Raw genomic sequence first — 20073 nt, forward strand, 5'->3', positions numbered from 1 at the left:
TCGGTGGCATGTGAATTGGTGGTGTACATCGGTGGCCTGTGAATTGGTGGTGTACATCGGTGGGCATTGTGAATTGGTGGTGTACATCGGTGGGCATTGTGAATTGGTGGTGTACATCGGTGGACATTGTGAATTGGTGGGTGTACATTGGTGGACATTGTGAATTGGTGGTGTACATCGGTGGCCTGTGAATTGGTGGTGTACATCGGTGGCCTGTGAATTGGTGGTGTACATCGGTGGCCTGTGAATTGGTGGTGGACATTGTGAATTGGTGGTGTACATCGGTGGACATTGTGAATTGGTGGTGTACATCGGTGGACATTGTGAATTGGTGGTGTACATCGGTGGCCTGTGAATTGGTGGTGTACATCGGTGGACATTGTGAATTGGTGGTGTACATCGGTGGAGATTGTGAATTGGTGGTGTACATCGGTGGACATTGTGAATTGGTGGTGTACATCGGTGGACATTGTGAATTGGTGGTGTACATCGGTGGACATTGTGAATTGGTGGTGTACATCGGTGGACATTGTGAATTGGTGGTGTACATCGGTGGACAATGTGAATTGGTGGTGTACATCGGTGGACATTGTGAATTGGTGGTGTACATCGGTGGACATTGTGAATTGGTGGTGTACATCGGTGGACATTGTGAATTGGTGGTGTACATCGGTGGCCTGTGAATTGGTGGTGTACATCGGTGGCCTGTGAATTGGTGGTGTACATCGGTGGGCATTGTGAATTGGTGGTGTACATCGGTGGGCATTGTGAATTGGTGGTGTACATCGGTGGACATTGTGAATTGGTGGGTGTACATTGGTGGACATTGTGAATTGGTGGTGGACATCGGTGGCCTGTGAATTGGTGGTGTACATCGGTGGCCTGTGAATTGGTGGTGTACATCGGTGGCCTGTGAATTGGTGGTGGACATTGTGAATTGGTGGTGTACATCGGTGGACATTGTGAATTGGTGGTGTACATCGGTGGACATTGTGAATTGGTGGTGTACATCGGTGGCCTGTGAATTGGTGGTGTACATCGGTGGACATTGTGAATTGGTGGTGTACATCGGTGGACATTGTGAATTGGTGGTGTACTTCGGTGGACATTGTGAATTGGTGGTGTACATCGGTGGACATTGTGAATTGGTGGTGTACATCGGTGGACATTGTGAATTGGTGGTGTACATCGGTGGACATTGTGAATTGGTGGTGTACATCGGTGGACATTGTGAATTGGTGGTGTACTTCGGTGGACATTGTGAATTGGTGGTGTACATCGGTGGACATTGTGAATTGGTGGTGTACATCGGTGGACATTGTGAATTGGTGGTGTACATCGGTGGACAATGTGAATTGGTGGTGGACATTGTGAATTGGTGGTGTACATCGGTGGACATTGTGAATTGGTGGTGTACATCGGTGGACATTGTGAATTGGTGGTGTACATCGGTGGACATTGTGAATTGGTGGTGTACATCGGTGGCCTGTGAAGTGGTGTACATCGGTGGACATTGTGAATTGGTGGTGTACATCGGTGGACATTGTGAATTGGTGGTGTACATCGGTGGCCTGTGAATTGGTGGTGTACATCGGTGGCCTGTGAATTGGTGGTGTACATTGGTGGCCTGTGAATTGGTGGTGTACATTGGTGGACATTGTGAATTGGTGGTGTACATCGGTGGACATTGTGAATTGGTGGTGTACATCGGTGGACATTGTGAATTGGTGGTGTACATCGGTGGCCTGTGAATTGGTGGTGTACATCGGTGGACATTGTGAATTGGTGGTGTACATTGGTGGACATTGTGAATTGGTGGTGTACATCGGTGGCCTGTGAATTGGTGGTGTACATCAGTGGACATTGTGAATTGGTGGTGTACATCGGTGGACATTGTGAATTGGTGGTGTACATCGGTGGACATTGTGAATTGGTGGTGTACATCGGTGGACATTGTGAATTGGTGGTGTACATCGGTGGCCTGTGAATTGGTGGTGTACATCGGTGGACATTGTGAATTGGTGGTGTACATCGGTGGACATTGTGAATTGGTGGTGTACATCGGTGGACATTGTGAATTGGTGGTGTACATCGGTGGACAATGTGAATTGGTGGTGGACATTGTGAATTGGTGGTGTACATCGGTGGACATTGTGAATTGGTGGTGTACATCGGTGGACATTGTGAATTGGTGGTGTACATTGGTGGACATTGTGAATTGGTGGTGTACATCGGTGGACATTGTGAATTGGTGATGTACATCGGTGGACATTGTGAATTGGTGGTGTACATCGGTGGCCTGTGAATTGGTGGTGTACATCGGTGGACATTGTGAATTGGTGGTGTACATCGGTGGACATTGTGAATTGGTGGTGTACATCGGTGGACATTGTGAATTGGTGGTGTACATCGGTGGACATTATGAATTGGTGGTGTACATCGGTGGCCTGTGAATTGGTGGTGTACATCGGTGGACATTATGAATTGGTGGTGTACATCGGTGGACATTGTGAATTGGTGGTGTACATCGGTGGACATTATGAATTGGTGGTGTACATCGGTGGCCTGTGAAGTGGTGTACATCGGTGGACATTATGAATTGGTGGTGGACATCGGTGGCCTGTGAATTGGTGGTGTACATCGGTGGACATTGTGCATTGGTGGTGTACATCGGTGGACATTGTGAATTGGTGAATAGGGGGTGGCGGTGTCATGTCAGAATAGCGGGCGTGGATAGAGCATGGGGGTGGCGGCCATGGATAGAGGGGGCGGCTCTCCAACCCCCCTAATGGACGGGCCGCCACTGTTGTAACATTGAAAGCTTATACCCAGCAAAGTCACTGGCCTCAGGTGATACACAGAGATGAAACAAATCCTCCTACAGAAGTTGTACCTGTTTATCTGCAGTCTTCTCTACATCCGTTCAAAGTCAAGAATTTATACAGCTTGTTTGAGATTTAGAAAGCAGGGGGCGGGGAGCTGAAATGACACACTGCAGAGCTCAATGAGCTGTTTGGAAGGAACGGACACACCCCCTTCACACAGCACACAGGAGCAGAGCTTAGGCTATCAATCACAGGCTGTGTGCTGAACATCCCTCCTCTGTCGCCTATGTTTTCTTGGTGTCAGGAAAACTTGTCAGAAGAGACTCATGCAGATAGGTTAGGAACCGGATTCTTATTCATAAGGGTGGGTAATTCATCAGGAGGGTGAAGGAGAGGGTGAAGAAATGGCTCTGGTATATTAAGATGTGTGTAAACTGCAGCTTGAGCTATTGGGCTCTGTTAGGAACCTGATTCACCCGCTTGCTGGCTATAAAAATACCCCTAAATATTCACAAGTAACCCTATACCTGGTTAAAAAAAAGAGCAGTGAGGCCTTCAAGCAGATGAGGAGGGTGAAGAAATGGCTCTGGTGTATTAAGATGTGTGTAAACTGCAGCTTGAGCTATTGGGCTCTGTTAGGAACCTGGTTCACCTGATTTGTGGCCATGAAAATACTCCCAAATATTCATAAGAAACCATATACCTGGTTCAAAAAGAGCAGCAAGGCCTTCAAGCAGTTGAGGAGGGTGAAGAAGAGGGTGAAGAAATTACTCTAGTGCATTAAAATGTGTGTGAACTGCAGCTTGAGCTATTGGGCTCTGTTAGGAACCTGATTCACCTGCTTGCTGGCCGTGAAAATACTCCTAAATGTTCATAAACAACCATATACCTGGTTCAAAAAGAGCAGCGAGGCCTTCAAGCAGATGAGGAGGGTGAAAAGAGGGTGAAGAAATGGCTCTGTCGTATTAAGGTGTGTGTGAACTGCAGCTTGAGCTATTGGGCTCTGTTAGGAATCTGATTCACCCACTTACTGGCTATTAAAATAACCCAAAATATTCATAAGCAACCCTATACCTGGTTAAAAAAGAGCAGTGAGGCCTTCAGGCAGTTGAGGAGGGTGAAGAAGAGTGTGAAGAAATGGCTCTGGTATATTAATATGTGTGTGAACTGCAGCTTGAGCTATTGGGCTCTGTTAGGAACCTGATTCCCCTGCTTGCTGGCCATGAAAATACCCATAAATATTCATAAGTAACCATATACCTGGTTCAAAAAGAGCGGTGAGGCCTTCAAGCAGATGAGGAGGGTGAAGAAGAGGGTGAAGAAATGGCTCTGGTGTATTAAGATGTGTGTAAACTGCAGCTTGAGCTATTGGGCTCTGTTAGGAACCTTGTAACAAGTGAAATATTTGCGCTGTAAAGTGTTATACAGATTAATGTGTGTGTGCATATAACCACATATATATACAAGTACAAAAAAAAAAAAATGGGTGGGGAAAGTCCAAAAAAGGGGAAGTGACACTAATATACCAGTAAACAATATTGTTGAATAGTCCTTAATCGAGGGCACAGTGCTGAAGAGGTCCAGGTACAACAAAATCCAACCGTGTAGGGATGCAGTTCATCAATACTTAATCCAATCAATAACGTTGTGAAGTGAAAAATGTTGAAAAACACAACAATAAAAGTAATAAAAAAATAAAAATAAATATAAAAATAAAAATAAAAATAAGGGTCAAAGTATTTAAGAAGAAGGAGGCCTTGTATCCAAAAAGGGTGAAAAGATAGAGAGTGAGCCGTAACCAAGATCTCATATATGCACCTCTAGTGATCCCAGCAGCTCACCTCTAATCTGGCAAGCTGGATTAGATCAGCCTGATCCTGATGGGTGTGGTCCGTTGTTGGATATCACATACGGGTCTCCATAAAGTGTATTACATGAAAAAGTAAAAGGAGTAGAAACCAAATGGTGTGATAACGTCACAGAGAGGGATAGCAATGTCTTCTGATTTAAACCAGTGGAGATGCACTCACATGTGGGTGAAAAAACTGGGGCTCTTATCCACGAACGCCGAGCTCGTCAGTCCCTCCTTCCTCTCCCTTACTGATTCTCCAGGGTTAGGAGTCCCGTGTCCCCAATGGTTCACGAATCGGCTCTTGTTATGTATGAGGATCTCGGTAGTGTATATGGGGTGAGAGAGAAGGACAAGCCTGATCGTGTGATATCATCAACAATAAACAAAAAACCCCCCAGGAATACCCAGATGGTAATGCACTCACATGAACAATATAACATAAAAGACCTTCCTCCACGAGTGCGGAATCGCAATAAATCTGTGCCTCCAACACTTCCCCTCTATCTGTGGCTCAGTCCGGACACTCAGATGTGGCAGTCATACATGGGGGGAAGTGGAATAAACAACCACAGCGTAGCCCAGTCAGACGTGAAAAATTTATTATAAAAGCACTTAAAAACTCACATTTAAAATCGAAATTGCTGCATCAATCCGACGAGTGGCGAACTCGTATGTCCAATGGTCGGATGCTGGAGTGTGTCAAGCCCTCCAATCCCGACGCGTATCGTCAACATGTGACTTCATCAGGGGATGATGTAGGGGACACACTAACAGATATTTATAGTCTGTGAAATTGGGCGCCCGGTGGCCATTTTGTAGAGGCCCGTGTATCTCAATGGGGACAGAGATTATTTCAACCAACCTGCGCCATGTTGTTGGTTATATTCAATACTGTCCACATACAGGGAACCCGACAAATGCATCCACAGCATTGTCAGTCCCTACAGTGCAGACAGGCGGATGGTGTGCCGAAGGCACATAAAACCTATTACCAATGGAATATACAGAACGGGAAAGAGAATTAGAAACTCAGAAAGATAAGGAGAGGGGGGGGGGGGGGGGGAAACGGAGGACGAGGGAGTCCCCCTGGTGGCAGAGAATGATATTGGAAACTGAAAACACAGACTGGGACGTAAGAGGCACTCGTGGCACTCGTGACAGAGCAAGCTCTCTTCAGTGCATGTTGCCAATGATTGGAAGACCTGGAAGGAGCATCTGGGGGACATATAAATATATATAATCCTGGGAGTGGGACGGTATACCATAGACAAAAGGATCCAAGCGGAAATATCCACAGGGCACAGGTGTCTATCTGTAAGATATAAAGAGGCAGACATCTCTCTTCTCATCTGTTGCCACAGCAGGATAAATCAGTAATGGGGTATACATACTTGGGATGTAGAACACCCAGCAGTCTGGATAATGTTAGTCCACTGGTTAGCTGAATCTTTAGGTGAACCCACAGATGAAAAAAATATAAAAAAATATACAAATAAAAATAAAAATGAAAATAAAAATAAAAATAAAACGATAAAAAAAAAAATAAAAAAAAAAAATATATAAATAAAGAACAAATTTTATTAAATTAATTAGGCATGGGTGTGGGGGGGTGGGGGGAGGGGGGGGAAGGGGAGCGGGGCCTAGATGACTGAGCCCTATGGGCAATGTCAACTTGCCACACAGATAGTACAATGGGTCCCAACAGTCTGGAGGTATAAATGGATTTAACATGTGTCACAGGGGATGATTACATATAGAGTGGCACGTGGGAGCTAGGTCGCAGTAACCAAGCATAGGGGGTGGGAGGGAAAAAAAAAAAAAAGAATGAGACGCGGAAACAGAGTTGCATAGAGAACAACAGAGAGCTGGTGACTGATTCGGGTTAGACCCTATCCTTTTTTTTTTTTTTTTTTCAATCAGTCACCAGCTCTCTGTTGTTCTCTATGCAACTCTGTTTCCGCGTCTCATTCTTTTTTTTTTTTTTTCCCTCCCACCCCCTATGCTTGGTTACTGCGACCTAGCTCCCACGTGCCACTCTATATGTAATCATCCCCTGTGACACATGTTAAATCCATTTATACCTCCAGACTGTTGGGACCCATTGTACTATCTGTGTGGCAAGTTGACATTGCCCATAGGGCTCAGTCATCTAGGCCCCGCTCCCCTTCCCCCCCTCCCCCCACCCCCCCACACCCATGCCTAATTAATTTAATAAAATTTGTTCTTTATTTATATATTTTTTTTTTTATTTATTTTTTTATCGTTTTATTTTTATTTTTATTTTCATTTTTATTTTTATTTGTATATTTTTTTATATTTTTTTCATCTGTGGGTTCACCTAAAGATTCAGCTAACCAGTGGACTAACATTATCCAGACTGCTGGGTGTTCTACATCCCAAGTATGTATACCCCATTACTGATTTATCCTGCTGTGGCAACAGATGAGAAGAGAGATGTCTGCCTCTTTATATCTTACAGATAGACACCTGTGCCCTGTGGATATTTCCGCTTGGATCCTTTTGTCTATGGTATACCGTCCCACTCCCAGGATTATATATATTTATATGTCCCCCAGATGCTCCTTCCAGGTCTTCCAATCATTGGCAACATGCACTGAAGAGAGCTTGCTCTGTCACGAGTGCCACGAGTGCCTCTTACGTCCCAGTCTGTGTTTTCAGTTTCCAATATCATTCTCTGCCACCAGGGGGACTCCCTCGTCCTCCGTTCCCCCCCCCCCCCCCCCCTCTCCTTATCTTTCTGAGTTTCTAATTCTCTTTCCCGTTCTGTATATTCCATTGGTAATAGGTTCTTTGTGCCCTTGGCACACCATCCGCCTGTCTGCACTGTAGGGACTGACAATGCTGTGGATGCATTTGTCGGGTTCCCTGTATGTGGACAGTATTGAATATAACCAACAACATGGCGCAGGTTGGTTGAAATAATCTCTGTCCCCATTGAGATACACGGGCCTCTACAAAATGGCCACCGGGCGCCCAATTTCACATGACTAGTGTAGTTTCCAATGTGCCACTCTCTATGCACCCCCTCCCTCCATTAAATACTTCCCCTTATTACCCCCCACTTTCCCGTAACCAGTTTACCCCAGTAATGAGACCGACACAGTGAATTGGAGAAAATTGGCCACAACAGCCATTTTTATTTTGTAACCAAATCAATATTTAACCAAATTATTAACACTTTTAATATTTTAACCCAATCCCAACTGATCCTTGACAGTAACTACCCCCATTAACCTTTTTTACACTGCGGTACCAATTACCATAACCCAGGCCTCCAGCCGACCCAGCTCTGAGACCCCTTTTTAACCCGCAGTGCACCGTAACCGTATTGCAGCAGACACCGTTCCACTGCAATAACCACCATAGGGGGCCATCCCATCGATGAGCCCCCCAACCATTTCCATTCCATCATTTCACTGTCACCGTCAAGGACCAAGGACACCGCCTCCGCTGTCGTGACAACCCGTCCTTATACCTGCAAGAAAAGAAAACAAACGCACCACACAACAAAAAGAAAACAAACAAGGGAGGGTGGGTGGGAAATCCTGCCTCCCTCTTCTCACTCTGCCTGCTTGTGGTTTTTGGCGCCGATCCCGCCCCCTATATATAAGGCTCCGCCCCCTCACCGGACTGCTCCTCCAGCCACTCCCCTGAGACTGAGAGCTCTCCTGCTGTCTTAACCCTCCGTTGCCCTGGTTCCACCCCAGTCATGCCAGCCCTACGTTTATTCCTTGTGCTTTTACTCCGGGCTTTTCTTGACTAGTGTAGTTTCCAATGTGCCACTCTCTATGCACCCCCTCCCTCCATTAAATACTTCCCCTTATTACCCCCCACTTTCCCGTAACCAGTTTACCCCAGTAATGAGACCGACACAGTGAATTGGAGAAAATTGGCCACAACAGCCATTTTTATTTTGTAACCAAATCAATATTTAACCAAATTATTAACACTTTTAATATTTTAACCCAATCCCAACTGATCCTTGACAGTAACTACCCCCATTAACCTTTTTTACACTGCGGTACCAATTACCATAACCCAGGCCTCCAGCCGACCCAGCTCTGAGACCCCTTTTTAACCCGCAGTGCACCGTAACCGTATTGCAGCAGACACCGTTCCACTGCAATAACCACCATAGGGGGCCATCCCATCGATGAGCCCCCCAACCATTTCCATTCCATCATTTCACTGTCACCGTCAAGGACCAAGGACACCGCCACAGCCCGGAAGGAAAACCCCCCTTTTCCTTATGGGCCCCCCCACACCCGCAGGGCTCTCTGAACCCCTTCCTGTATCCCCATCATCCACAAGTCTGTACCCACATCCGTCAGATGAACACCATCCTTGAGCAGATACAAACCCACATTAACCTCCAACTCCCTGTGTCTCACCCCTAAACCCCCGTGTTTAGCCACAAACCTCCCTAGTACCTTGTTTACTTTCACCCTTCCCTTATTGACCCGATCCACCGACCTTGCCATGCGCCATGTACTTCGCGCGACAATGTCTGACCAGATGATCAACATGTTGGGGAAAGATGCCCGCATCGTCAAGACGTCCGCCTTAACTGCCGTCATCAAATCCCCTATAGGCCGGATCCCCAGGTCATTCCCCCCGACGTGTAACATCAACACATCTGGGGGTCGGTCGAGCCGAGCATAGCGCTGTACTTCCGACAGCACCCTGCCCCAACCCATCCCAGGGATCCCCAACCAACGAATAGTAGCCTCCTGACTGGAAATTCCCAATTGCCTACCCCCTGGCCTAGCATCCGCTCTTCTAGCCCCCCTACAGACATAAGAATGCCCCATGATCCATACGAGGCGCGCCTGTCTTCCACCTGAAAAAACAAACAATAAATCATGACTATTAACAATTTTGCCCCCACAGCAAAGATACCGGCCTTTCCCGTAGACTACTTTCTTCCCCCCCATTTATTAATCCATCAACAAATGAGGGCGAACATACGAACGGAATCTCCTCGACTCCCATCTCCCAATCCGCTTCACTGCCGCCTCATCCAACCCACACCGGGCCGCCTCGGTTGCCGCCCCGATGCGGAAGGAGTGCGAGGCAAACAGCCGCTCGTCTAACCCCACCATCTTCAAACATTTTTTAAAAATTGCAATGAATTGAAATCTTGAAACAAAAGACCCATCCACGTGTACCCAAAACGGGCCACCAACCTCAGGGCGTCCCTCTGCATATTCCCTTACCACCCTTACCGGACACATCTCTGAACCCGGCATCGCATACAAAATTACGTCCCTCCCTTTTCCCATCTGATCCGTCTTTGACCGTCTCAGCCGAAAAACCACCCTATCATCATGTGACCGTACGTCACCCCCCAAAAAACCCCCGGCCACCCGTTTTGAGGGACTAACCAACTCCCCTATCCGAAATGCCCCAAAAAATGCCACCGAAAAAACCGCCCGAAACAAACGCATTTCGTATTCAGACGAGCAGACTTCCTTTAAAACCCCAAAAATTCTCCCCAAAATCGAAAATGACACTGGCCTCCGCTCGTCCTTGTACTGGCGCCCTTTTTTGTATCCTTTTACTGTCTGTTTTACCCAAAATGTTTTCGTGAGGTCTGTCCTACCCTCCAATTTGAACCAAAACGCTAAAGCTGCTAGTTTTTTCTCTAAAGCAGATACCGACCCTCCCTTCTCTATATGTCTTACCACAAAATACACCACTAACAAGCCCATATCGCCTTCGCCCAGCTCGGCGCCTGCCAGCCGTCTGAAACTGGCCCATTCCTCCCATACTTTCGAGTATGCAGCCCATGTCTGCCCACTCACCGACCTCCTGATCCAGTCTGCAGCGGCTCCAATGCCAGCCCCCACATCCACCCAGGGCAAGGAACCCCTTCTGCATCCGCCCCTGGCGCCAGCTCCCTGAACCTGTCCCACTGAAATCGAGACAAGGCGTCAGCGAGTTTGTTATCCACCCCCGGGATGTGTACAGCATACAAGAATATGTTCCACTGCAAACAACGCAACACGAGATGGCGCAGTAATCTCACCACCGGTACCGATGAACCGGAGATTCGATTAATGACTTGTACCACCCCCATGTTATCGCAATTTAGCCTGATCTTCAAATTTTTGCATTCTTCCCCCCACAACTCGATTGCCACCACCACCGGGAATAGTTCTAGCAGCACCAGGTTCTTCTCAAAACCCGCTGCTGTCCATGACCTAGGCCATGCCTCAGCGCTCCACCGCCCCTTAAAAAAGGCCCCATAACCCGTGGACCCGGCCGCATCCGTGACCAAATCCAGGTCAAAGTTGCTGACAGGCCCTGACATCCAGATCGCCCTTCCATTATACGTTTCCAAAAACGTATCCCAGATGTGCAAATCTGCTTTCAGCTCACCCGTTAGACGGATATAATGTTTCGGCGCCTTCACCCCCGCTGTTGCTGCCGACAGCCGTCGGCAAAAAACCCTCCCCATAGGGATGATGCGGCAGGCGAAATTCAACTTTCCCAACAAAGACTGCAGGGACACCAGCTGAACCTTGTCCCGCCCCAGCATCCCCCGAATCTCCATCCGAAGATTCTCCACCTTGTTCATTGGAAGCCTACACTCCATAGCCTCGGAATCAATCATGATTCCCAAAAAACTCAACGCCGTGGTTGGACCCTCCGTTTTGTCGGCTGCCAAGGGCACTCCAAACTTTTCCGCCATGTGCTGCAACGTTGCCAACAATATTGCGCACACATTGGACGACGGGGGCCCAACGCACAGAAAGTCATCCAGGTAGTGGATTACTGAATCCGTGTCCGCCACATCCCTGACCACCCATTCCAAGAAAGAGCTAAACGTTTCGAAAAACGCGCAAGAAATCGAGCAGCCCATTGGCAAACATCGATCCACGTAGAACTCATCCCGCCACCGACAACCCAACAGCCGAAAGCTGTCTGGGTGAACTGGCAGTAAACGGAACGCGGCCTCAATGTCCGATTTTGCCATCAGGGCTCCCCTTCCGTACCGCCGCACCCATCGTACTGCCGCGTCAAACGACGTATACGATACCGTGCATGCTTCGGGATCTATAGCGTCATTCACCGACCCCCCCTTTGGGAAGGACAGGTGATGAATGAGCCGAAACTTGTTTGGTTCCTTCTTGGGAACCACCCCCAGAGGGGACACCACCAAATCAGGCAGCGGCATCTCTGTGAATGGCCCCACCATCCTACCCAGCTGAACTTCTTTTGCTAATTTTTCTGACACTACCGCCGGGTTTTCTAAGGCAGACCGCAGGTTCCTAGCCAAGGGTGGCACCTTCGACAAGGAACAGGGAATGATAAATCCCTCCGAAAACCCTGCCGCAAGCAGCCGCGCTGCCCCTCTGTCTGGGTACCTATCTAGAAAAGGCCCCATCTTTTCCACCTTCACTGGCGTTCTCCCCCTTTCCAGCAGCATCCCCCCCCCGCTTGCCCTTTTTGAAGCAACGCGACAAGGGGTGAGCCCCCCCGCATCCGGAGCATTCGTGTTTAAAGCGACAGGCTCCTCCATATTTGCAGGAACCCTCGTTAAACTTCCAGCACCCCCCCCATTTTTTACCGGCCGGTGATCCGGAGGAGGGAGTACCCCCGGCCCCGCCCTGAAAAAACGGTGTATTAGGCCGTGGCGCAGAAATTATCCGCATCCACAGGCTTATATCCTTGTGATCCCAACGTATAGAAGGACGCACAGCCCGCCGCTGGCGAAACTGTTCGTCATACCTCAACCATCCTGTCCCCCCATATACCCTATATGCTTCACCTATCGCGTCCAGATAGCAGAACAGCGCAGAACAGTGTTCCGGGCTCTTCTCCCCTATGACGCTGGCCATAATCACAAATGCTTGCAACCAGTTAGTGAAAGTGCGAGGAATCAGCCTGTACCTTCGCTTCTCCTCGTCGTCCTTTTTGAAACTATCCGGCTTCACCCTATCCAAGTTAAACTTTTCTAACGGTAGGAGGGAAAAAATCTCAACGTACTCACCTTTTTGGATTTTCTCCCGAACCTCCTGTTTTAGATGTGACCCCAGTGGCCCTTCAAAGCAAATATATACTTCACCTTTTGACCCATCGTCCATCCGTACCACATCCGACCTGACCCCCGTGTCACTACTTGCAGTGCTATCTGGCACCAACCCCGTATTCCCCCCCACCGTGGAAGGTAACCCCCCCGCAAAGGGAACCCCGCCCACTGACCCCCCAATCCAGGGCGCAGCCTGAGGAAGCGTTCCTCCAACCCCCCCTTTCCCGGCAAATCGATGCAACAATTCACCCAAACCGCACAATAATTCTTGCATCCCCCCAGGGGAACCCTGGGCAGCAGGAGCTAATCCCGCCACCCCGGGGGCCCCGGCTTGCGTTCGCACTGAACTCCCCACATTAACAACATTTTCAGGAGGACCCCCGCCCCCCCCCCAACAGAGCACATAAAGCATTAACAAAATCCCCAGATAAATTATTAGCGGACTTACCAGGCTGGCCGGGACCGTCCCTCACAGCCGACACTGGCAACTCCATCGTAGACGAATGCTCCCTCTCCTCCTCATCATCCGATCCTGAAGCTTCCCCCTCCGATCGATCTTCCGAGGCCGGCGTCCTTGGCGAAGTCTGCCTCCCAGGCGTGGCAAGCCTGGAGGCCGTAGATCCCAGCCTCCCGGCGGACCGTCCTCTCCCGATCGACCCGGCCGTGGATGTCCCTGCTCTGCTGCTTCCCCCGCTGGTACTTCGATCGGCATCCCTCAATGTCTCTGTTGATTTGGAGCTAACCCTTGTCCTGGACTTGGTTGTAGTGTTCCTGGCAGACCCCCTTGTAGATGAATTCGGCTTGGATTGTCGGCCCCCCCTCCCTGCTGCAGTACTGTTAATTAGGGGATGAAAGGCCTCTGCCATGCTGCTATGCCTCGTGTGTGAGGATCGGGCGCCATTTTGTTCCGAAGCCCCGCCCCCCGGGCCTAAATTATGTGTGCCAGCACCCCCAGCCGCAGCGTGGCTTCGCTTGGCTGGAGGGGGTGAAGGGTGGCTTTGTGGGCTGCTATTAGACCGCCGGGACCGCGGTGTTGGGGTAAGTGAGTAGCGCTGCGGTGCTCGTGAGCGCCGAGCGCGTGGGGTTAATACTGACTCCGTCTGGGACCCCCCCGCCTCGTCTATCAATAAGCCCCCCACCTGAGATTCCAGCCATCCTTCCTCCTTGTTAGCTGCTGCTGCTCTGAGTCTTGCTAGGATTAAATCCACATCCATTGCTGCATCCGTTTTAGGGGAAATAAATTTTCTGATCTGTGTGAGGGAGCAACGAGAAATCCTGCCTCCCTCTTCTCACTCTGCCTGCTTGTGGTTTTTGGCGCCGATCCCGCCCCCTATATATAAGGCTCCGCCCCCTCACCGGACTGCTCCTCCAGCCACTCCCCTGAGACTGAGAGCTCTCCTGCTGTCTTAACCCTCCGTTGCCCTGGTTCCACCCCAGTCATGCCAGCCCTACGTTTATTCCTTGTGCTTTTACTCCGGGCTTTTCTGACTATAAATATCTGTTAGTGTGTCCCCTACATCATCCCCTGATGAAGTCACATGTTGACGATACGCGTCGGGATTGGAGGGCTTGACACACTCCAGCATCCGACCATTGGACATACGAGTTCGCCACTCGTCGGATTGATGCAGCAATTTCGATTTTAAATGTGAGTTTTTAAGTGCTTTTATAATAAATTTTTCACGTCTGACTGGGCTACGCTGTGGTTGTTTATTCCACTTCCCCCCATGTATGACTGCCACATCTGAGTGTCCGGACTGAGCCACAGATAGAGGGGAAGTGTTGGAGGCACAGATTTATTGCGAGTCCGCACTCATGGAGGAAGGTCTTTTATGTTATATTGTTCATGTGAGTGCATTACCATCTGGGCATTCCTGGGGGGTTTTTTGTTTATTGTTGATGATATCACACGATCAGGCTTGTCCTTCTCTCTCACCCCATATACACTACCGAGATCCTCATACATAACAAGAGCCGATTCGTGAACCATTGGGGACACGGGACTCCTAACCCTGGAGAATCAGTAAGGGAGAGGAAGGAGGGACTGACGAGCTCGGCGTTCGTGAATAAGAGCCCCAGTTTTTTCACCCATATGTGAGTGCATCTCCACTGGTTTAAATCAGAAGACATTGCTATCCCTCTCTGTGACGTTATCACACCATTTGGTTTCTACTCCTTTTACTTTTTCATGTAATACACTTTATGGAGACCCGTATGTGATATCCAACAACGGACCACACCCATCAGGATCAGGCTGATCTAATCCAGCTTGCCAGATTAGAGGTGAGCTGCTGGGATCACTAGAGGTGCATATATGAGATCTTGGTTACGGCTCACTCTCTATCTTTTCACCCTTTTTGGATACAAGGCCTCCTTCTTCTTAAATACTTTGACCCTTATTTTTATTTTTATATTTATTTTTATTTTTTTATTACTTTTATTGTTGTGTTTTTCAACATTTTTCACTTCACAACGTTAATGATTGGATTAAGTATTGATGAACTGCATCCCTACACGGTTGGATTTTGTTGTACCTGGACCTCTTCAGCACTGTGCCCTCGATTAAGGACTATTCAACAATATTGTTTACTGGTATATTAGTGTCACTTCCCCTTTTTTGGACTTTCCCCACCCATTTTTTTTTTTTTTTGTACTTGTATATATATGTGGTTATATGCACACACACATTAATCTGTATAACACTTTACAGCGCAAATATTTCACTTGTTACAATTATCACTTTTTGTCTATCGAGGTAGACCCCTTTTTTATTTGCAGCAGTATCCCCACTTTTCACTTGTCCCCTCACTCTAGACAGCGCAGGAGTTCACTTCACTTCTGTTAGGAACCTGATTCACCTGATTTGTGGCCATGAAAATACCCCTAAATATTCATAAGTAACCATATACCTGGTTGAAAAAGAGCAGTGAGGCCTTCAAGCAGTTGAGGTTCCACCAGACTCCACTTATGGACTGAATAATTGTATGGAAATGGAAGTATTTGGATGGCATGTACCAATCTTTGTTCTGTCCTGTATCTTCTGTCCTATCACAGGGGAGCCAGAGTTCCGCTACGTGGCCGGCATGCACGGGAACGAGGTCGTGGGTAGGGAGTTGATGCTGAACCTGATGGAATATCTGTGCCAGGAGTACAAGAACAAGAACCCCAGAGTAGTGAGGCTGGTCACCGAGACCCGCATCCACCTCCTGCCCTCCATGAACCCCGATGGATATGAGATGGCCTACAAGCTGGTAATACCCTTCCCTCATCCCAAGACATTCCCTCGTCCCGAGACATTCCCTCGTCCCGAGACATTCCTTCGTCCCGAGACATTCCCTCATCCCAAGACATTCCCTCATCCCGAGACATTCCCTCGTCCCGAGACATTCCCTCATCCCAAGACATTCCCTCATCCCAAGACATTCCCTCGTCCCGAGACATTCCCTCATCCCGAGACAATCGCTCATCCCAAGACATTCCCTCGTCCCAAGACATTCCCTTGTCCCGAGACATTCCCTCATCCCGAGACATTCCCTCGTCCTGAGACATTCCCTCATCCCGAGACAATCGCTCATCCCAAGACATTTCCTTGTCCCGAGACATTCCCTCATCCCAAGACATTCCCTCTTCCTGAGACATTTCCTTGTCCCGAGACATTCCCTCATCCCAAGACATTCCCTCGTCCCGAGACATTCCCTTGTCCCGAGACATTCACTCATCCCAAGACATTCTCTAGTCCCGAGACATTCCCTCATCCCGAGACATTCCCTCATCCCAAGACATTCCCTCGTCCTGAGACATTCCCTTGTCCCAAGACATTCCCTCGTCCCGAGACATTCCCTCGTCCCAAGACATTCCCTCGTCCCGAGACATTCCCTCATCCCAAGACATTCCCTCATCCCAAGACATTCCCTCGTCCTGAGACATTCCCTCGTCCCAAGACATTCCCTCGTCCCAAGACATTCCCTTCTCCCGAGACATTCCCCCATCCCAAGACATTCCCTCGCCCCGAGACATTCCCTCATCCCGAAACAATCGCTCATCCCGAGACATTCTCTCATCCCGATATATTCCCTCGTCCCGAGACATTCCCTCATCCCGAGACAATCGCTCGTCCCGAGACATTCCCTCGTCCCAAGACATTCCCTCGTCCCGAGACATTCCCTCGTCCCGAGACATTCCTTCGTCCCGAGACATTCCCTCGTCCCAAGACATTCCCTCGTCCCAAGACATTCCCTTCTCCCGAGACATTCCCTCATCCCAAGACATTCCCTCGCCCCGAGACATTCCCTCATCCCGAAACAATCGCTCATCCCGAGACATTCCCTCATCCCGATATATTCCCTCGTCCCGAGACATTCCCTCATCCCGAGACAATCGCTCGTCCCGAGACATTCCCTCGTCCCAAGACATTCCCTCGTCCCGAGACATTCCCTCGTCCCGAGACATTCCTTCGTCCTGAGACATTCCCTCATCCCAAGACATTCTCTCATCCCGAGACATTCCCTCGTCCCGAGACATTCCCTCGTCCCAAGACATTCCCTCGTCCCGAGACATTCCCTTGTCCCGAGACATTCACTCATCCCAAGACATTCTCTAGTCCCGAGACATTCCCTCATCCCGAGACATTCCCTCATCCCAAGACATTCCCTCGTCCTGAGACATTCCCTCGTCCCAAGACATTCCCTCGTCCCGAGACATTCCCTCGTCCCAAGACATTCCCTCGTCCCGAGACATTCCCTCGTCCCGAGACATTCCTTCGTCCTGAGACATTCCCTCATCCCAAGACATTCTCTCATCCCGAGACATTCCCTCGTCCCGAGACATTCCCTCGTCCCAAGACATTCCCTCATCCCGAGACAATCGCTCATCCCAAGACATTCCCTCGTCCCAAGACATTCCCTTGTCCCGAGACATTCCCTCATCCCGAGACATTCCCTCGTCCTGAGACATTCCCTCATCCCGAGACAATCGCTCATCCCAAGACATTCCCTCGTCCCGAGACATTCCCTCATCCCAAGACATTCCCTCGTCCTGAGACATTTCCTTGTCCCGAGACATTCCCTCATCCCAAGACATTCCCTCATCCCAAGACATTCCCTCGTCCCGAGACATTCACTCATCACAAGACATTCACTCATCACAAGACATTCACTCATCACAAGACATTCCCTCGTCCCGAGACATTCCCTCATCCCGAGACATTCCTTCATCCCGAGACATTCCTTCGTCCCAAGACATTCCCTCGTCCCGAGACATTCCCTCGTCCCAAGACATTCCCTCATCCCGAGACATTCCCTCATCCCAAGACATTCCCTCGTCCCAAGACATTCCTTCGTCCCGAGACATTCCCTCATCCCAAGACATTCCCTCGTCCCGAGACATTCCCTCGTCCCAAGACATTCCCTCGTCCCAAGACATTCCCTCATCCCAAGACATTCCCTCGTCCCGAGACATTCCCTCGTCCCAAGACATTCCCTCGTCCCAAGACATTCCCTTCTCCCGAGACATTCCCTCATCCCAAGACATTCCCTCGCCCGAGACATTCCCTCATCCCGAGACAATCGCTCATCCCGAGACATTCCCTCATCCCGAGACATTCCCTCGCCCCGAGACATTCCCTCGCCCCTAGACATTCCCTCGCCCCGAGACATTCCCTCCTCCCGAGACATTCCCTCGCCCCGAGACATTCCCTCGTCCTGAGACATTTCCTTGTCCCAAGACATTCCCTCGTCCCGAGACATTCCCTCATCCCAAAACATTCCCTCATCCCAAGACATTCCCTCGTCCCGAGACTCCCTCGTCCCGAGACATTCCCTCGTCCCAAGACATTCCCTTCTCCCGAGACATTCCCTCATCCCAAGACATTCCCTCGTCCCGAGACTCCCTCGTCCCAAGACATTCCCTCATCCCGAGACATTCCCTCGTCCTGAGACATTCCCTCATCCCGAGACATTCCCTCATCCCGAGACATTCCCTCGTCCCAAGACATTCCCTTTTCACGAGACATTCCCTCATCCCGAGACATTCCCTCGTCCTGAGACATTCCCTCATCCCGAGACAATCGCTCATCCCAAGACATTCCCTCGTCCCGAGACATTCCCTCATCCCAAGACATTCCCTCGTCCTGAGACATTTCCTCGTCCCAAGATATTCCCTCGTCCCGAGACATTCCCTCATCCCAAAACATTCCCTCATCCCAAGACATTCCCTCGTCCCGAGACTCCCTCGTCCCAAGACATTCCCTCGTCCCGAGACATTCCCTCATCCCGAGACAATCGCTCATTACAAGACATTCCCTTGTCCCGAGACATTCCCTCGTCCCATGACATTCCCTTTTCCCCGAGACATTCCCTTTTCCCGAGACATTCCCTCATCCCAAGACATTCCCTCGTCCCGAGACATTCCCTTGTCCCAAGACATTCCCTTGTCCCAAGACATTCCCTCGTCCCAAGACATTCCCTCGTCCCGAGACATTCCCTTGTCCCGAGACATTCCCTTGTCCCGAGACAATCGCTCGTCCCGAGACATTCCCTCGTCCCGAGACATTCCCTTGTCCCAAGACATTCCCTCGTCCCGAGACATTCCCTCGTCCCAAGACATTCCGTCGTCCGGAGACATTCCCCCATCCCAAGACATTCCCTCATCCCGAGACAATCGCTCATCCCAAGACATTCCCTCGTCCTGAGACATTCCCTCGTCCTGAGACATTCCCTCGTCCCGAGACATTCCCTCGTCCCAAGACATTCCCTCGTCCCGAGACATTCCCTCATCCCAAGACATTCCCTCGTCCCGAGACATTCCCTCGTCCCAAGACATTCCCTCGTCCCGAGACATTCCGTCGTCCGGAGACATTCCCCCATCCCAAGACATTCCCTCATCCCGAGACAATCGCTCATCCCAAGACATTCCCTCGTCCCGAGACATTCCCTCATCCCGAGACATTCCCTCGTCCCGAGACATTCCCTCGTCCCACGTGCATTGTGGTGTGCTGCAGTTCCTGTGTATTTACTGCCCGTGCCTTCTCCTCTGTAGGGCTCGGAGCTCTCCGGTTGGGCCATCGGCCGCTGGAATTACCAAGGACTGGATCTGAATCACAACTTTGCAGATCTGAACAATCCGATGTGGGATGCCGAGGACAACGAGCTGGAGTTTCCCAATCACTACATCCCCATCCCGGAGTATTACACCTTTGAAAATGCCACGGTCAGTAACATCCTGGGGTGGGGTGGTTTCCGTTTTTTTATTTACCTCCCTTAAATATGTTCAGGAACCAAATTATATATATATAAAAAATTTTTTATTAAAACAGTAGTTCATAAAAATATAAATTTTTACAT

At 49.6% G+C, this 20073-nt stretch overlaps 1 protein-coding gene across 1 annotated transcript in view; it reads left to right on the forward strand.

Annotated features, from left to right (window-relative positions):
* LOC120924566 (probable carboxypeptidase X1) overlaps positions 1 to 20073 on the forward strand; it is a 132271-nt gene that overhangs the window by 99467 nt on the left and 12731 nt on the right. Inside the window, exons 9-10 of the mRNA XM_040335551.1 lie at positions 15788 to 15984; positions 19769 to 19939. Coding sequence (XP_040191485.1) covers positions 15788 to 15984; positions 19769 to 19939 — 368 coding nt within the window. The remainder of the gene's footprint in view (positions 1 to 15787; positions 15985 to 19768; positions 19940 to 20073) is intronic.

Source organism: Rana temporaria, chromosome 1, assembly GCF_905171775.1.
Source record: "Rana temporaria chromosome 1, aRanTem1.1, whole genome shotgun sequence".
Taxonomy (NCBI): domain Eukaryota; kingdom Metazoa; phylum Chordata; class Amphibia; order Anura; family Ranidae; genus Rana; species Rana temporaria.